Source organism: Astatotilapia calliptera, chromosome 2, assembly GCF_964374335.1.
Source record: "Astatotilapia calliptera chromosome 2, fAstCal68.1, whole genome shotgun sequence".
Taxonomy (NCBI): domain Eukaryota; kingdom Metazoa; phylum Chordata; class Actinopteri; order Cichliformes; family Cichlidae; genus Astatotilapia; species Astatotilapia calliptera.
The window spans coordinates 13,812,049-13,826,111 of NC_137423.1; the positions used below are offsets into that span (position 1 = coordinate 13,812,049).

The 14,063-nt window shown below is 43.7% G+C and overlaps 1 protein-coding gene across 4 annotated transcripts in view; it reads left to right on the forward strand.

Moving 5' to 3' along the window:
• The window catches only part of glra1 (glycine receptor, alpha 1), a 132,898-nt gene that overhangs the window by 62,238 nt on the left and 56,597 nt on the right, over positions 1-14,063 (forward strand). For all 4 annotated transcript variants that reach the window (XM_026185135.2, XM_026185144.2, XM_026185152.2 and 1 more), the window contains one exon: positions 10,476-10,699. In XM_026185135.2, coding sequence (XP_026040920.1) covers positions 10,476-10,699 — 224 coding nt within the window. The remainder of the gene's footprint in view (positions 1-10,475; positions 10,700-14,063) is intronic.

Below are 14,063 nucleotides of genomic sequence, written 5' to 3' on the forward strand. Positions count from 1 at the left end.
TAAAAATTAAAAGCGTTCTGCCCTGTGAGCATTTCGAAATTTCTCTGCCTCATTGACCCCGTCTCCCATTTGCTACACTTCATTTGTTAGAGCGCATCACTGCCGCGACCATTTGCATAACAACGTAGCGGCCCCGTGCCTGTTTGTACGCAGTGGAGTGGAAATTTACGCTCAATCATTACACAGAAAACCCATTAGTGCTAATATAACTGAACCAGCAACCTTCACAGAGCAACAAGGCTCAGAGCCGATATGACACCAACCAACCTCTGTGTGTCTTCGTATGTGTGTGACAACAGAGGCTATTTCAGCATCCGCTGCCTCTGTAAGTGTTTGTAAAAACGAGGCACGCTCGTGCCGCTAACCTTCAAAACATACATGAATCACTTCTTCATCCAATGAGAGCTCTGAACTTGTCAGCTGTGTGAACCTTCTGCAGGGCCTCGGGCACATTCGCAGATTAAACATCGTTCAGCGTGCACACGTGTAATGTGGTGTTGTGTTTTTTTACTTTGAGGAATTTTGCATCTAGTAGTAAAAGGCTGTTTTGATCAGCGTGACCAAGCACCCCAGAAAAGTCCTTATTTTCCTCCCTGTTTGCTTTTGCCCGAGCAGCTTTAGAATTTAACAAACACACAAACACTCCTGTGAAACAGCCCACAGCTCCCTGTCTCTGGCAGGTAGTACTGTTTGAAAAACTGGTTTTCAAGGCCCTAAAAGTTGAAGGTCAAAGGAAGGTTTTATGTTCTGCCATCCTGTTAGCAAAGAAAACATTGTAAAAACACCAAAACAAAAGTGCATTTTTCCTGCGAGTCAGATCCAAAGTCTTTCAGTTTACCTGTGTGCCAGCGAGCCCATTAAGTTGACTCAGTCTGACACGGTGTACACGTTCCTGCTGCTGCAGGAAATACTGACAGTAGTGTTCAACAGCGTGCCGTTTCCCACTGTTTAACTACTGTTCCAAACAGAAACACAGTGTCCTGCTGCTAGGGGAAATTGCGTAGCCCATTTTGAAAAAATATATGACATTTATCTCATCCGAGTGAAAGAGCTCGGGTAATAGAGAGAGTCCAGAAAGTTGTGAAAGACAAAAACTGTATTGTTTCTGGCATTTAGCTTTAATTCAAAGTGAGGCCGCAGTGTCAGCAAAACTCAAAGAGACAGCACCAAGGAATCCCAGTGAGATGCATCCGTTGACCATTCATGACATCACCTCACTCCCAAACCACAGGAAGTAACCCAGGATTTTCCTTGATCTCAGATTTGGAGGCCTCAGATCTGGTCTTGCGGTTGCTACTTCACAGCAAACCACACACGGATCGTTACCAATGAGTATACACCATATGGACAAAAGTACTGGGCTACACCACTTCATCTATGAATTCAAATCAAGTGCCTGGCCATGCAGTCTGCCTCTACCAACATCTGTGACACAGTGAGAGGAGTTCACTGAGCACAAGACAAGACAAGAAATGTGTGTCCTGTTAGATATTCCACTATCAGCTGTATGTGGAAGCATTTAGTAACCACAGCAGCTCAGAGCGGGCTCGCAGCTGAGGCTAGTAGTGCAAAGACGCTGCAGAGCTCCAAACCTCCTGTGGCATTACCATCAGCACAGACAAAAGGGGGGGGGGCAGGAGCTTCGTGGCTGAGGGGCTCCTGTAGGTGTAATGTGAAGGTGGCCAGTGCCTCATATTACATTATTACTTTAAAAATAAACATAAGACCAGGAAAAAAGAGGGAAACACGTGGGAGAATAGAAATGATAAAAGAATAATGTGTTTGGAAGAAGAAAGGATGGAGGAAGGAGAGAAGAGCAGAGAAATGGTAGAAAGGAAGGAGGAAGGAGGAAAGAAGGACTGAGGCAGAGCCGAGCAGCAAAGATAGACATCCCACAGTACACACACACACACACACACACACACACACACACACACACATACACGCACACACACTGGTGGCTTCTACAGATCCTCAACATGCAGGAAAAAAATCCAGATTTTCTCTCTCACAGAAGCAAAATCAATGGAAAAAGTGAAGAAAAGAACACTTTGTGGCAGTATTATTCATTAAAATGATGAGCAGAAGAACACAGAGAAACTTTTAATACCTGTTCAGCTGATGTCCCGCACCTCACCTGCTTCAGTAAAGCTCACTGGGTTAAACAGGTGACCTACTGCACAGGCCTGAACTTGAATCCACCCTCCTCCTCTCTCTCCCACCTTTCTTATCCACTCTCACTTGCCCTGTCATAACAGGGGCTAAAAAGCACAATTAATATTTACATATAAAGTCAGAGTTATGTCATAGAAGTAGACCACACATGGAAATGCTTCACGCTCTGGACACACCATCTATAGACCAATGAGACCAATTTACGGTGGTTTCCAGTGCTCGGATAAAGTTCTGTGAGAAAATGAAAACATGTTGAAGATCCAATGAGAAACAGAGACCTGAATGAGTGTTTTGATGATGATATAGAAACCAAATATAACAGACCATAGAGTCAGTCCACGCACTGCAGACCACAGTCAGAGCTGGTGCTCTAATCTCTCAAATGGTGGATTATAGGAAAAAGCAAAGTACTGATATAATTGGATTTATCAGCTTTTATCAAAGCAGAAAATCCATTTTAAACCTCAGGAGGCGAAACACAGAGCGAGCAGCAGCAAGGACGCTGTTCACTGCAGTGTGTAACCACACTCCATGCTCAGCACACACACACACACACGCACGCACATACACACACACACACACGTCTAGCTATGTTTGTGAGAAGTATATTTTGTGTTCCTTACCCAGAAACATCACAAAACCAAAACCAAAAAATGTCTAAACCTCTAAAATGTCCTCAACGGGTCCTCACAAAGACATAAGTGCACACGTGCATGTATCCACCGAGTTGCTGGGGCGGGTCGCTGATAGATGGAGTGAGTAGAATGGCGCAGTGCTCGCTAAAGTCCCACCAGTACACGGCTTTATTCCTGTTTCAGCGCTCTTCCCACTCACTCTCTCTCTCACACACACACGTGCACACACACACACACTCACACACACACAAAATCGCTCTTCATTCTTTCACACTTCCTTTGTAGCACACGTGCACTTACAGCGTGTAAAACACACACACTGAAACCTTAAACATCTGATTACTGATTATTGGAATATTAAATCATAACTAAGACATGTATTATATTAAAAAGTGTTGAGCTGCTGTTTCTTTTCTTCTTAACACAGGTCATACATTTTGATATAATTCCGAAGGTGATAAAACAACTTTTTAGCCATGCAGCATGACAAACAGCTGGGTTTATATTTTAATTGCGATATTCTTGCACAGTGAACTCAGCCTGTTAATACCCAGAGTACACGTTTCTAATACCAAAGCATATGACAGAAAATATAAATTATGTGATCATAGTATGAGAGTGAGCTTCAAGCTTTTCTTTCGTATATATGTCAGGTTATCTAAAATGTTATCCTCATGTGCACTAATGAGTTTTATCTCATTAATTTGGACTCGTGTGCATAAATGTGCACTACGTGTGTTTGTGAGTCATCGAAGGAAGAAATCTTACAGTAAAGTAATCTGCCGTGTTTTTGTCTGTGGAGTCAGAATAAAGGAATGAACTTTGTGAAGTTTTGTCAGTGAAAATGCATCAAAAGATTCATTTTGTGCTCATATTTCATACAGCGCTGATCTAAATGTTACCCCAGGACAGAAAACCAGATTCATTTCAGATATATAACCGCTGTCTTCCACTGATGTGCTGCAGCTCTGTGCCCTCCCACTTTTCTTTCTCACATGTCTACAAAATCATCATTTTCCAGTTTTTGATTTGTGACTTCACATTCATGGGAAACTGTAACCATCTCAAGGCAAAAGTTTCTCATCATCAAACAGGTTTCAGGTGGGTGATTTAATTAGAAGTTTAAATTGGACACGCCAAGCTCGAACGGTCCAGGTCTAACGCGTCGGCACCCTCCTCGCCTCTTTCGAGATCCGGGCAGAGGCTTGCTTCCTGGATTTCTCATAAACTGTTCCGACATCTCACAGTGCTGCAGGCGCAGCGTTGGCTTTTTCCCAGGCCGCATGCTGAAGACAGCATGTTTCCCTCTCCACGCGCAGATGTGCCACCATAATGTGCGAGCCTCCGTGACCTCCTACCTCCTCCTGAGCGCCGTCCAAGGAGACGGCAGGATGTTATGACAGGCATGGAAGTAGAATGTGGCTGCCGCTGTAGTTGTTGTTGCTGCAAGAAGAAGAGGAGGAAGAGTATTGCATCCTTTCATGCGTGGTTTACTGCCTGAGTTTAATACATGCTGAAATGAGCAAGGTATTGTGTAAGTACAGCAGTTCCTCTGCTGATGGTTTCATAACAGCACATCGACGGTAGATGGTAATGTCAGGGTAGCACTTAACAGTCCGACGGCCTCATGTCTCGTTCTCAGATAGAAGGATTTAATATGAAGCTGCCTCAGTATAAACGTTTTTAATAAATGAGTCATTTGCTCTCCTAACGCTGAACTATTCCCTGAAATGAATCGTTTGTGCATTCAAATTACTTTGCCCTCATTTCGGTCTGAGACAGATTTGATATCCGCTTGCTGATTTCTGCATTTTAATGTTTGTCCATCTGCAGCCACGAGGAGCCTCTGACCCATAATGATGAGGTTTTATAGACCAAATGAATGTGCAGTGTGACCACTTTTTCCAGTGAAACAATTAAATGCTTTCAGGGCATTTCAAAATAAAATATCTTTGCAGATAGAACATTAACTGCAGGGTGTCTGTCTCTCAGGCTGAGAAAGCTCATAATCAAAAATGCAAGTAAACCTCATTTATCCATTTTGAAAAAATATATATTTTCAGTTCATGAATTGAAAGAAAAAGCTGCTCGCTCTGCTCACTTTCAGAATTAAAATCACAGATTGGATTCTGTTAGGACTCTGAAGCTCATTTACACACAATAAATCAGGTTTAACCTTTACTATATACTGCAAACTAAGACATGCATTTTCATTTTTGGGCACTTTTAATGTTTTTCTTTGCAAATGCATATAAGCATGGATTAATCCTTTGTAGACTGTGAGGAGTAGGCTCAAAGAGTTAAGGTTAGAGTAATATTAGTAATAGTATTCAGTCTGATAAATGATCATAAACGTACCCTACCATTGGAAGCATGTTGTTACCAGTGCTTCTGAGAGCAGTTGGACGAACAGACTGGTACGAGTTTGTTTATGTCTCATATTTGTTAAAAGGAAATGGACATGTGCGTTATTCAATGTGATCACGTAGATCCAGTGAGTACATGTTTTAGATTTACTCACACAAACTGGCTGCAGGTTAGAGATGTTTATAAACATTCAACAGCAAACAAACAAACAAAATTAGAGCAAATACAAACATCAGGAGCACAAACATGACTGGACAGTGACATAACCATAACCACCCCCATCTAAGGAGCTTGGAAATAAAAGTGTCTGGACTTCTTTAAGTTTCTTGAAGACGTTTCATCCGAGAAGCGTTTTAAGCTCAGGTATTTAACCCTAGTGGGAGTGTCCCTTAAGAGGGTCGTTGGCCCACTATTGATCATCTGCACCATCACATGAGCCAAGGTGTGAAAAAGGTGTGGGTCATTATCAGCAGAGGTTTCAGGTAAAACCATTGTGAGACCTTACCTCATCCCATCATGTGACTTACTGAGATCAAGATGTGAGTGGGTGCCTGGGGAGGTTCTCAGACAGTTGGTGTTGTGAGCCCCACCCTCAGTTTCTCTGATGACAGGGATGACAGTGTTGTTCTGTTTGTGATTCTGTTTCTCCATAGTTGGTTTCTGACCTTTTTCCTGTGTGCCTTTGTAGATTTGATGATAACCATATGTTTTAAGAGCTTCCTTTACTAGTGTGTGTTCCCTCTTTTTCCCTTCAGGCTTAGAGGGAACATTTTCTGCCTGGTGTTGTAGAGTCCTGATTACTCCAAGTATGTGTTCCACAGGGTGGTGGGAGTCAAAGAGAAGAAATTGGTCTGTGTGTGTGGGCTTCAGGTCAACTTTAGTGTTGAGGTTTCCATCCTCCTCCATGCACACAGCACAGTCCAGAAACAGCAAACTGTTATTCTTTGTGTCTTCCCTGATTAACTTGGATGTTTCAATCCACTGAGTTGATGTGAGCAGTGAAGGCTTCTACTTCTTGGGTTTGGATTTTGACCCAGGTGTCATCCACGTATCTGTACCAGTGGTTAGGTGGTGTCTCTTTAAACGAGCCCAGAGCCTTTCTTTCCACTTCCTCCATGTAAAGGTTGGCTATAATAGGTGACACCGGGAGCCCATAGCACATCCACGTTTTTGTCTGTAGAAACCCTCGTTGTGTTTAAAATATGTGGTGGTGAGGCCGAGGTTTAACAGTGTGCAGGTCTGATCGGAGTGAAGCTGGTTCTGCAGTCTACACTGCCTAAGTTGTATGCCAGTGAAGAGAGAAACCACATCAATGGACACTATGGTTTCACCTGGATCCAGAGTAAGTTTCTGGAAATTGTTGGTGAAGTCAGAGGAGTTTTTAATGTGATGGGGTGTGTTCCCCGCAGGGGGCGCGAGGATGGTGGCGAGGGACTTGGAAATGTTGTAGGTGGCTGAGTTTATGCTGCTAATGGGACTCCTTCTTTGTGGATCTTCAGAAGTCTGTAAATAGAGGGTATATCACCCCCTGGGTACAGACTGGGTACAGATTCAATTCAATTCAATTCAATTATTCACAAAATAATTCACAAAGATTCACAAAGCTCATAAACAGTTGAACACAGACGATCAGTACAATGACCCTGAGTGTGAGACTTTTTTATTTCGAGTTTATTTTTTTTTAAAAAAAAGGTGAGTGTTAGCACAGTTCAATAACCTCATGTAGCATACAATATTAACACCGTTTGAGTGTGGCGTGTTAGCGGGACACAGAACTGAGGAGAAATCAGGACCACCAGTGGCGGGACATAGCAGGGAGAGGAGTGTGACCAATGCTACAAAGACTGTGGATTCACTGAGATGACCCTGAGCTGCAATTCACTCAACACTTACATAATAAAGTTAGCAACAAAGGCAAATGAATATAAATAAACAGTGTAAGACTAATTCACAGTGGTAAACCAAAACATTGAGAGGGCATTTGTTTCCATTGAATTTGACCATGTAGCATTTTCTGACCTACTGCAGCTACAGTTGCTGCAAATCGTCAAGCAGCTTTGCAACCCCCCTTTACTCCAACATTTCATTAATGTGTTGACTTCTACTCTGCTCATAGAACGCCATACCACTGGATATACATTACTGCAGATGGATACAGTAATCTTCTTTTGACTGCAGAGAAGCCGACTGACCTGACATGTGCATGATGACTGAATGTTGATTATGTCTGCCAGGTTTGGGTGTTTTTACCCATTTGATTGTGGTGTAGAACTGCACAATGGGGCACTGGTTCTAGTGGAGTCCTGTGATCTCTGAGTGCCCTTCTAGTTATCTTTGTTTTGAGAAACTTCATCAGGTTCCTGTCTGCCCAGCTTTTGCCCTTTCCAAGCTGATATCAAACCATAGGCCCGTCAATGACTGATGGTCCTGGCATACACTCGCTCTGCTCCTCTGTATTTCCTCGTTGGCTCTCTGCATCAACAGACGCTCCTCATCTCGGCTTCATTTCAGGATATTCATCATATTCTCAAGCAGAAGAAAAGGCGACTCGTTTGAAAGGTCAGGCTCATTTGTTTCATGTGAGATATTCAGTGTAATAAACAGTGATAAACGGCGACTGGGGCTCACTGGGGCTGATTGCCATGTGACTGCATTTCACACACATACACACATGTACGGCACTGTGGCTCATTGCTCCTTTAAATGCCACCTGCCGGGGCTGCTGGCACGCCGTACCTCGTCCCTGCAATGCTTTTCTGCTACGCCACGCCGCTTAATGATGGCTCCAGCCTGGCCGGAGTGGCCAGGCTCCATGTTCTGAGAATAATTGACAATTAGGGAGATGGAGGGGCAAGCTAAATGCCATCCCACACTCAATACAGAGACTCCATCTCTGATTGTGAAGCAGGAAATGGAGAATGGGTGGTGGAGGGGTTATACAACAAAGCTCTGCGGGAGCAGCGGTTCATATCTTCTACCTGGATCGATTGCACTGCACATGCAGAGAATTTACAGAGCAGTGTGAGAAGGGGGGAGACACGGGACAGAGGCAGAAATGTGTCGATACAGGTGATAAAATACAGGGAAACCAGTGTAAAGGCTAGTTCTACTCTAACGCATAGAAGAAGGGAACGATCTGAGGGACAGAAAAAATCAGATGATCCTTTAAATGCTCAATGATTTACTTTAGTACAGCCACTAATTACAGAGATTCAGACAGCATCTACTGGAGACTCTCCACCCATCCCTAACCTTCAACCAAACCATGGTCTTTATGTGATCTCAGTCAAATTATTTTTATACCTAAACCTAAATCAGTTGTCCGTGTTGTCATACTGCAACCACGTTTCCCACACCGCGTTTTAATTTTGAGGTGAAATGAAGTAAAAAGCCTTTTGAGTCTAGGGCAGACGGACTGTCATGTTCAGTCAGGTCTGACTGTGCGAGAGACGGTGGAGGTTAATTTCTGTGCTCTGTTTTTGATCTGACATCCATCGATTCAGACTGCAGCTGGATAAAACCTATTGAAACCAAAAATGAACATTCCAATATGTGATCCAGATGAGCCATAATCAGCAGCACTTATGAGCACTGTGTGCTGACAGAGCCAATCAGAAGAAAAACTGAAAGTGTACATTCAGAGCCGCCTGAATGCAGAGCTCCTTGTTTAAAATATTGCCCATATTTGGTGAGGAAGAACATTTAAGATGAGAATTGTAGGAGGCTATATACACTAACAAAACTTAACTTCCTCCTGATTGTCCTTTGTGGCCAGGATGTGTACTCATGTGTCATGAATAACACTTTTTTGTCTTTTAAAATATTCTCTTGTTTCTATTGGCCATTAAGCACAACATTTCCATCTGTGTTCTTCATCGTCTCGCTCCACATCCATCTAGCTATGATTTCTGGCAACACACAACCCCAAGAACAAGTGCAGAAATACAAATAGAGATTGTGAAAACAAAAGCACAAAGCCGAGTAGTTTGAATACCCTGAGGCTGAGCAGGATCTGAGAGATCACACAGGTTCACAGACAGGAAACAGATCTGTGCTGTAGCTCAAGGCTACAAGTCACCACCATCAGTAAAATCTCCTACATTCACATAAAGGAGGAAATGACATATGGATAAAGACCCATAACCACCTGCTCAGCTCTGTCCTTCACTCCGTTGCTGCGTCTGCCTGTATCTGTCGATCCGGTCCTCCATATGGAGTTACAGCTTCGTTAGTCAGCGGTGCGGTGACCCTTGACGAGCCTTTTTTCTCCCTTTTCCACATTTTCTTTCTTATTTTATAAAGACAACATTTCCCCATGGATCCGTGGATATATTTTACATCCTTCTGTTCAAGGTGTGTCAGTTGTGCTTTACAGCTTTTGCTGTTACGTGTTAATTTAAGGCTGAAGTAGGCAAAAAAAACCAAAAAACAGAATAACATTACAGCGTCTTTCCTACTGCTCTCCACTGTCTGCCCTCAGCACGTGTGTCAACATACGACACCAACACATCGTAACAAACCACTACAACACACTTACATGTTCAAGGAAAATTAAGTTAGCAGATTATCCACACAGAACAAGAACAGCGAGTGTGAACTCCAGCTGTTACCAACTGCGTAACTACGGTTTTATGAATATGCTTCATCCATATGAAGACGCTTTTTTAATATTCATTATCAGACTCTCCTTTTAATGAGTTTTCTTGCTTTTCTGGGTTGCTCTACAAAGCTGGAAAAACACCTTTTCTTGCAGTATTTTCTGGTATTTATTACACTTTCTACTACCAGCAGCCACATGCACACAGATCTGCATTTGTAAAATGTCCAATGGAAACTTCAGCTGTGTAAAAACACTTGGCCAAAATGTCGCTCATTGCCTAGATTCTGTATGCAAACCAGGTGCAGTCTAGTTTCCTCTCAAACCACTTCATCTATAAGACACAGAATTGTTTTTGAAACGTTTTGCCCAATCATTCCCCAAAATTACCACCCACTGAAGCCTTTTCTCTGCCAAAGCAGTTTCCTTCCCACCTGCCTAGTCTACTTCAGGGAGAATTTGGACCTCCAAAGAATGCAGCAGTGAACATGAGGATAACATGAGAGAAAAGATAGGACTGCCAGGCTGTGAATGTGATAGTAATGTCGACCGTTGTGTATTCCACCAGGACTAACTATAGTGCCATGCAATAATAAATGAGCTTCAGACCATGCCAGATGTTTGAAGATGTTCAGTAGATGTTCCTTCTGCCTTCTTGCCCATACCTCTAACACTTCCATATCCTCTGTGTCTCCTTGCAGGACTACAGAGTGAACATTTTCTTGAGACAGCAGTGGAACGACCCTCGGCTGGCCTACAGCGAATATCCAGACGACTCGCTGGACCTCGACCCCTCCATGTTGGACTCCATCTGGAAACCTGACTTGTTCTTTGCCAACGAGAAGGGGGCCAACTTTCATGAGGTCACCACAGACAACAAGCTGCTACGCATCTCTAAAAATGGCAACGTGCTCTACAGCATACGGTGAGTGGAGGATTGTTTTATATTCCAACTGTGAGAGAGAGTGGTTATTAAACGGCTCACAGCACCATCTTTGTTAAGATTTCTGACTGTCACCTGCTGACAGAAACTGAGAGCAGTGACCTCACAGGTGAAGGAAATGTTGGGGTAAAGAGCTCAGCCAGTTGTGAGGGGCTCAGAGTAGAAAAGGAGCACATTAATGTGGTTTGGACATCTGTCTGGGATGCCTCCAGGATGCTTCCTGGGCTGTTTCAGGCCCGTCCTACTAGTAGGAGATCTTGGGGCAGACTATGTCTTGGCTCTTTAGGAACACCCAAGTATCAGCTAGTGGAGCAGGAGGAAGTCTAAGCCTCTCGGCTTAGACTGTGGCCTGGACTCGGATGGACTGATAGTGAGCTCAGTGCTTCTACAGATAGATCACACCTGTACGTGAACAAATTTGTTTGGCACAACAAAGCATTCAGACTATCTTTCTGCTTGCTACTACTGCTGGACAAGACGGGTAGAAGAGCACATCAGGAACTTTATAATTTAGAGAAGAGCGATAAAGAAAAGTTTCACACCGGGATGAAGAAGAGTGTTTATAGGATGGGATGTCGTACTGAAACAATCAGTTATAAAACTGTGATAGGAAATAAAAAGTGACTGTCCTGCTCTGACTTCCTGTTTATTGCATTTCACATACCTCCCTCCTCTGCTTCAGAATTCTATTATTGCGTCAGAGTTGGAGGTTTTTATTTCCTCTACTTGCTCACTTTTTTTCTCTTTTTATCTCCAAGACATTCTTTTCAAGGCTTTCAGAGTTATAGCCTCCTTCAGCTGACAAACCTTTTAGCCTGCCGGAGCCTCCTCCTTGCTTTTATTGCGTTTGCTCGGGGGCAAATGAAAAAACGCAGGAGCCATGGTAATCTACTCTGCCTGTTAGTATTCCAGCAGTGTGCCTGATCCATTATCAACCTCAGTTTTCACCTTCATGTCCAGCAGCAGGAGGAGGAGTGAGATTGGCCCTTCTGCACTCTGCCTCCTCTGCTGCTTTCATTTTTTTAAACTTGACAACATCAGAATGAACCCTCGGTTGATCAGCTTGATCTCAGAGGCGACAACACGACTCAGGATATTAAACCATCCCGGGGGAAGGGGGAAAAGTGGGTGCTGTAAATGCTGTTTTCTTTTTTCTATCGTCACCACTCATCGGCAGAGCAGCACAAGGGGAAGTCATGACTGATGCTTGCTTCTCCTCCGGCATGAAAGCAAAGTTTCTGAGACTGGATGGCCAGATTCGCATGTAGTGCAATCTCCCGCTGCACTTCAGACACAAGCACATGCTAGCACTGAAGTAATATAGAGTCCCATTCGTACTTTATCAAAGGGAGAATTTATGCACCGGCACCAGTTTGCAACTGCAGTCAGCAACACCCTACAAAACAAGAGGGAGACCCCCAAAGATCAGACCCCATTCGCAGCACTCGGCCACAGTAGAGACAAACTCTGTTTCAACTGGAGGAGACCGCCAGCACCAGGATCTGGGTGGGGGAGAGCACAAATGGCAAACCTGAGACCCAGCAGCTGCAGAGAGCACTCACTTTCACAGACAGTGAAGTTAAGAGTGTCAGAACTGTCAGGTGTGGGTTTGATCATTTCTTCCCTCACTGAAGAAGAAATTTGATGGTTTCTTTTTGACACAATCTCTGTAACCTCGTGCCTGCTCATTTCCACACCACCGGCGCCGAGGCTCATTCTTCCCTCCAAGAATAAATGATGCTTCAGATACCCTCTATTCCACTCTAACTGGGGCCTGGCAATCTCACTCCTCTTTCCATTATATCTGCTCAGGCTGTTCCATCCCAGCCGTTGCTATCTAGGCAAGCTGCAGACAGATCTCAGAGACTCTGAGAGAAAATAACTTAAACCTGGAAATTTTATGGACCTCATTGAATCTCCTATTAGGCATTTGCCTCCAGCTTAACTTCAGCAAAAATGGAATTTTTCCATTACAAAATCCACCTGCTCCATGCACTAGGAAATGATTTTCCACCCTGTCCTCCTTCACTGGTGACATCTCTCTACCTCATGACTTTGCTTGCTTCTTTACTAAGAAGGTAACAGACGTTAGAGGTCAAGTCAGTGAATCTCCTCCCACTGAAGATGTGTCACCACTTTCCTGATCAGGATGTCCCCAGTTATCAACTCTTGAGTTATCGCCTAGAATTTTTCCCATCCATGCTCTTTTAAGGCATCTCACCCCCGGTCATACCAAACATCCTCCATCCATACATCTTGCTCCTTTCACGCATATGTTTTTTAGCCATGTTTGAGAGGGTGTAGATCCTGAACATGAGAGCTGATCCATCAACTGTTCACTGAAGCCTCACCAGAAATGGATCAGTGGAAGGGCGGCTGTCAGGAAGACATTCTTAATGAAGAGAAGCATTTTTCAGCAGGACAATGATCCCAAACACCTGGATAGAAGCACACTGTGGAACAGTATGGATGGGTCTCCCCAGAGCCCGGACCTCAACTTTATCAAAGCAGTGTGGGATCATCCTGACAGAGAGCAGAACAAAAGGCAGAAACATCCATTAAGCTTTGAATGTCCTTCAAGAAGCCTGCAGAACTTTTTATAAAAATGGTTATACCAATCACTCACTGTCAAGCTTGTTAGAGTTGCACAAACTCTGTTTCTGCCTCATGTGCTGTATTTCCATGTATGTTTCAATAAATTGCTGCAGCTGTTTCCCATTTTCCCAGCAACATGGAGGTGCACCCCCCAAAATACAGATACACAATCTTCACATTTACCATCAGCAGTGCAGAAAAAAGATTTTTCCATGTCATCCATCTTGTAATTAATTTGAAGTCCAGCTTCGTTTTACAGTCTCGGAGAACAATGTAAAGCACTTCCTCTGTCAGCATTTAGGTGTCACAGAGCAGCAGAAACCACCGAGCTGAGTCCGTCCCTGAGAAAGTGGGACATCGGTGAAAGCTGCATCACGTATGTAGCACGAACTCAGCATCCAGTGAGGCACTTGTAACAATGTGCAGACGAGGCAAAGTTTATCTGGAGCATTGGGCGGACTGGACGTGTGTCGTTGCAGAAGGACTGAGCGTGTGCAGTGAAATCACCTCCTGCACTTCACAACAGCTTGCTCAGCTCACACTCTGCACACACCAAACTGAACTTGGTGCTTTTTCCAGGTTTTCTCCCTGAAATTTAAACTGCAGTGTAACATTTGATGCAGAGAACACTTTGATATTTATCGTTATCTGGCAGGAAGCATGTCACCTGGATGTACGTGCTCCGAGTTTTGAGGTTAAGATTAAGTGAAATTAGCAAAACTGTTATTTGTCATTTTTGACAGTCTGCCAA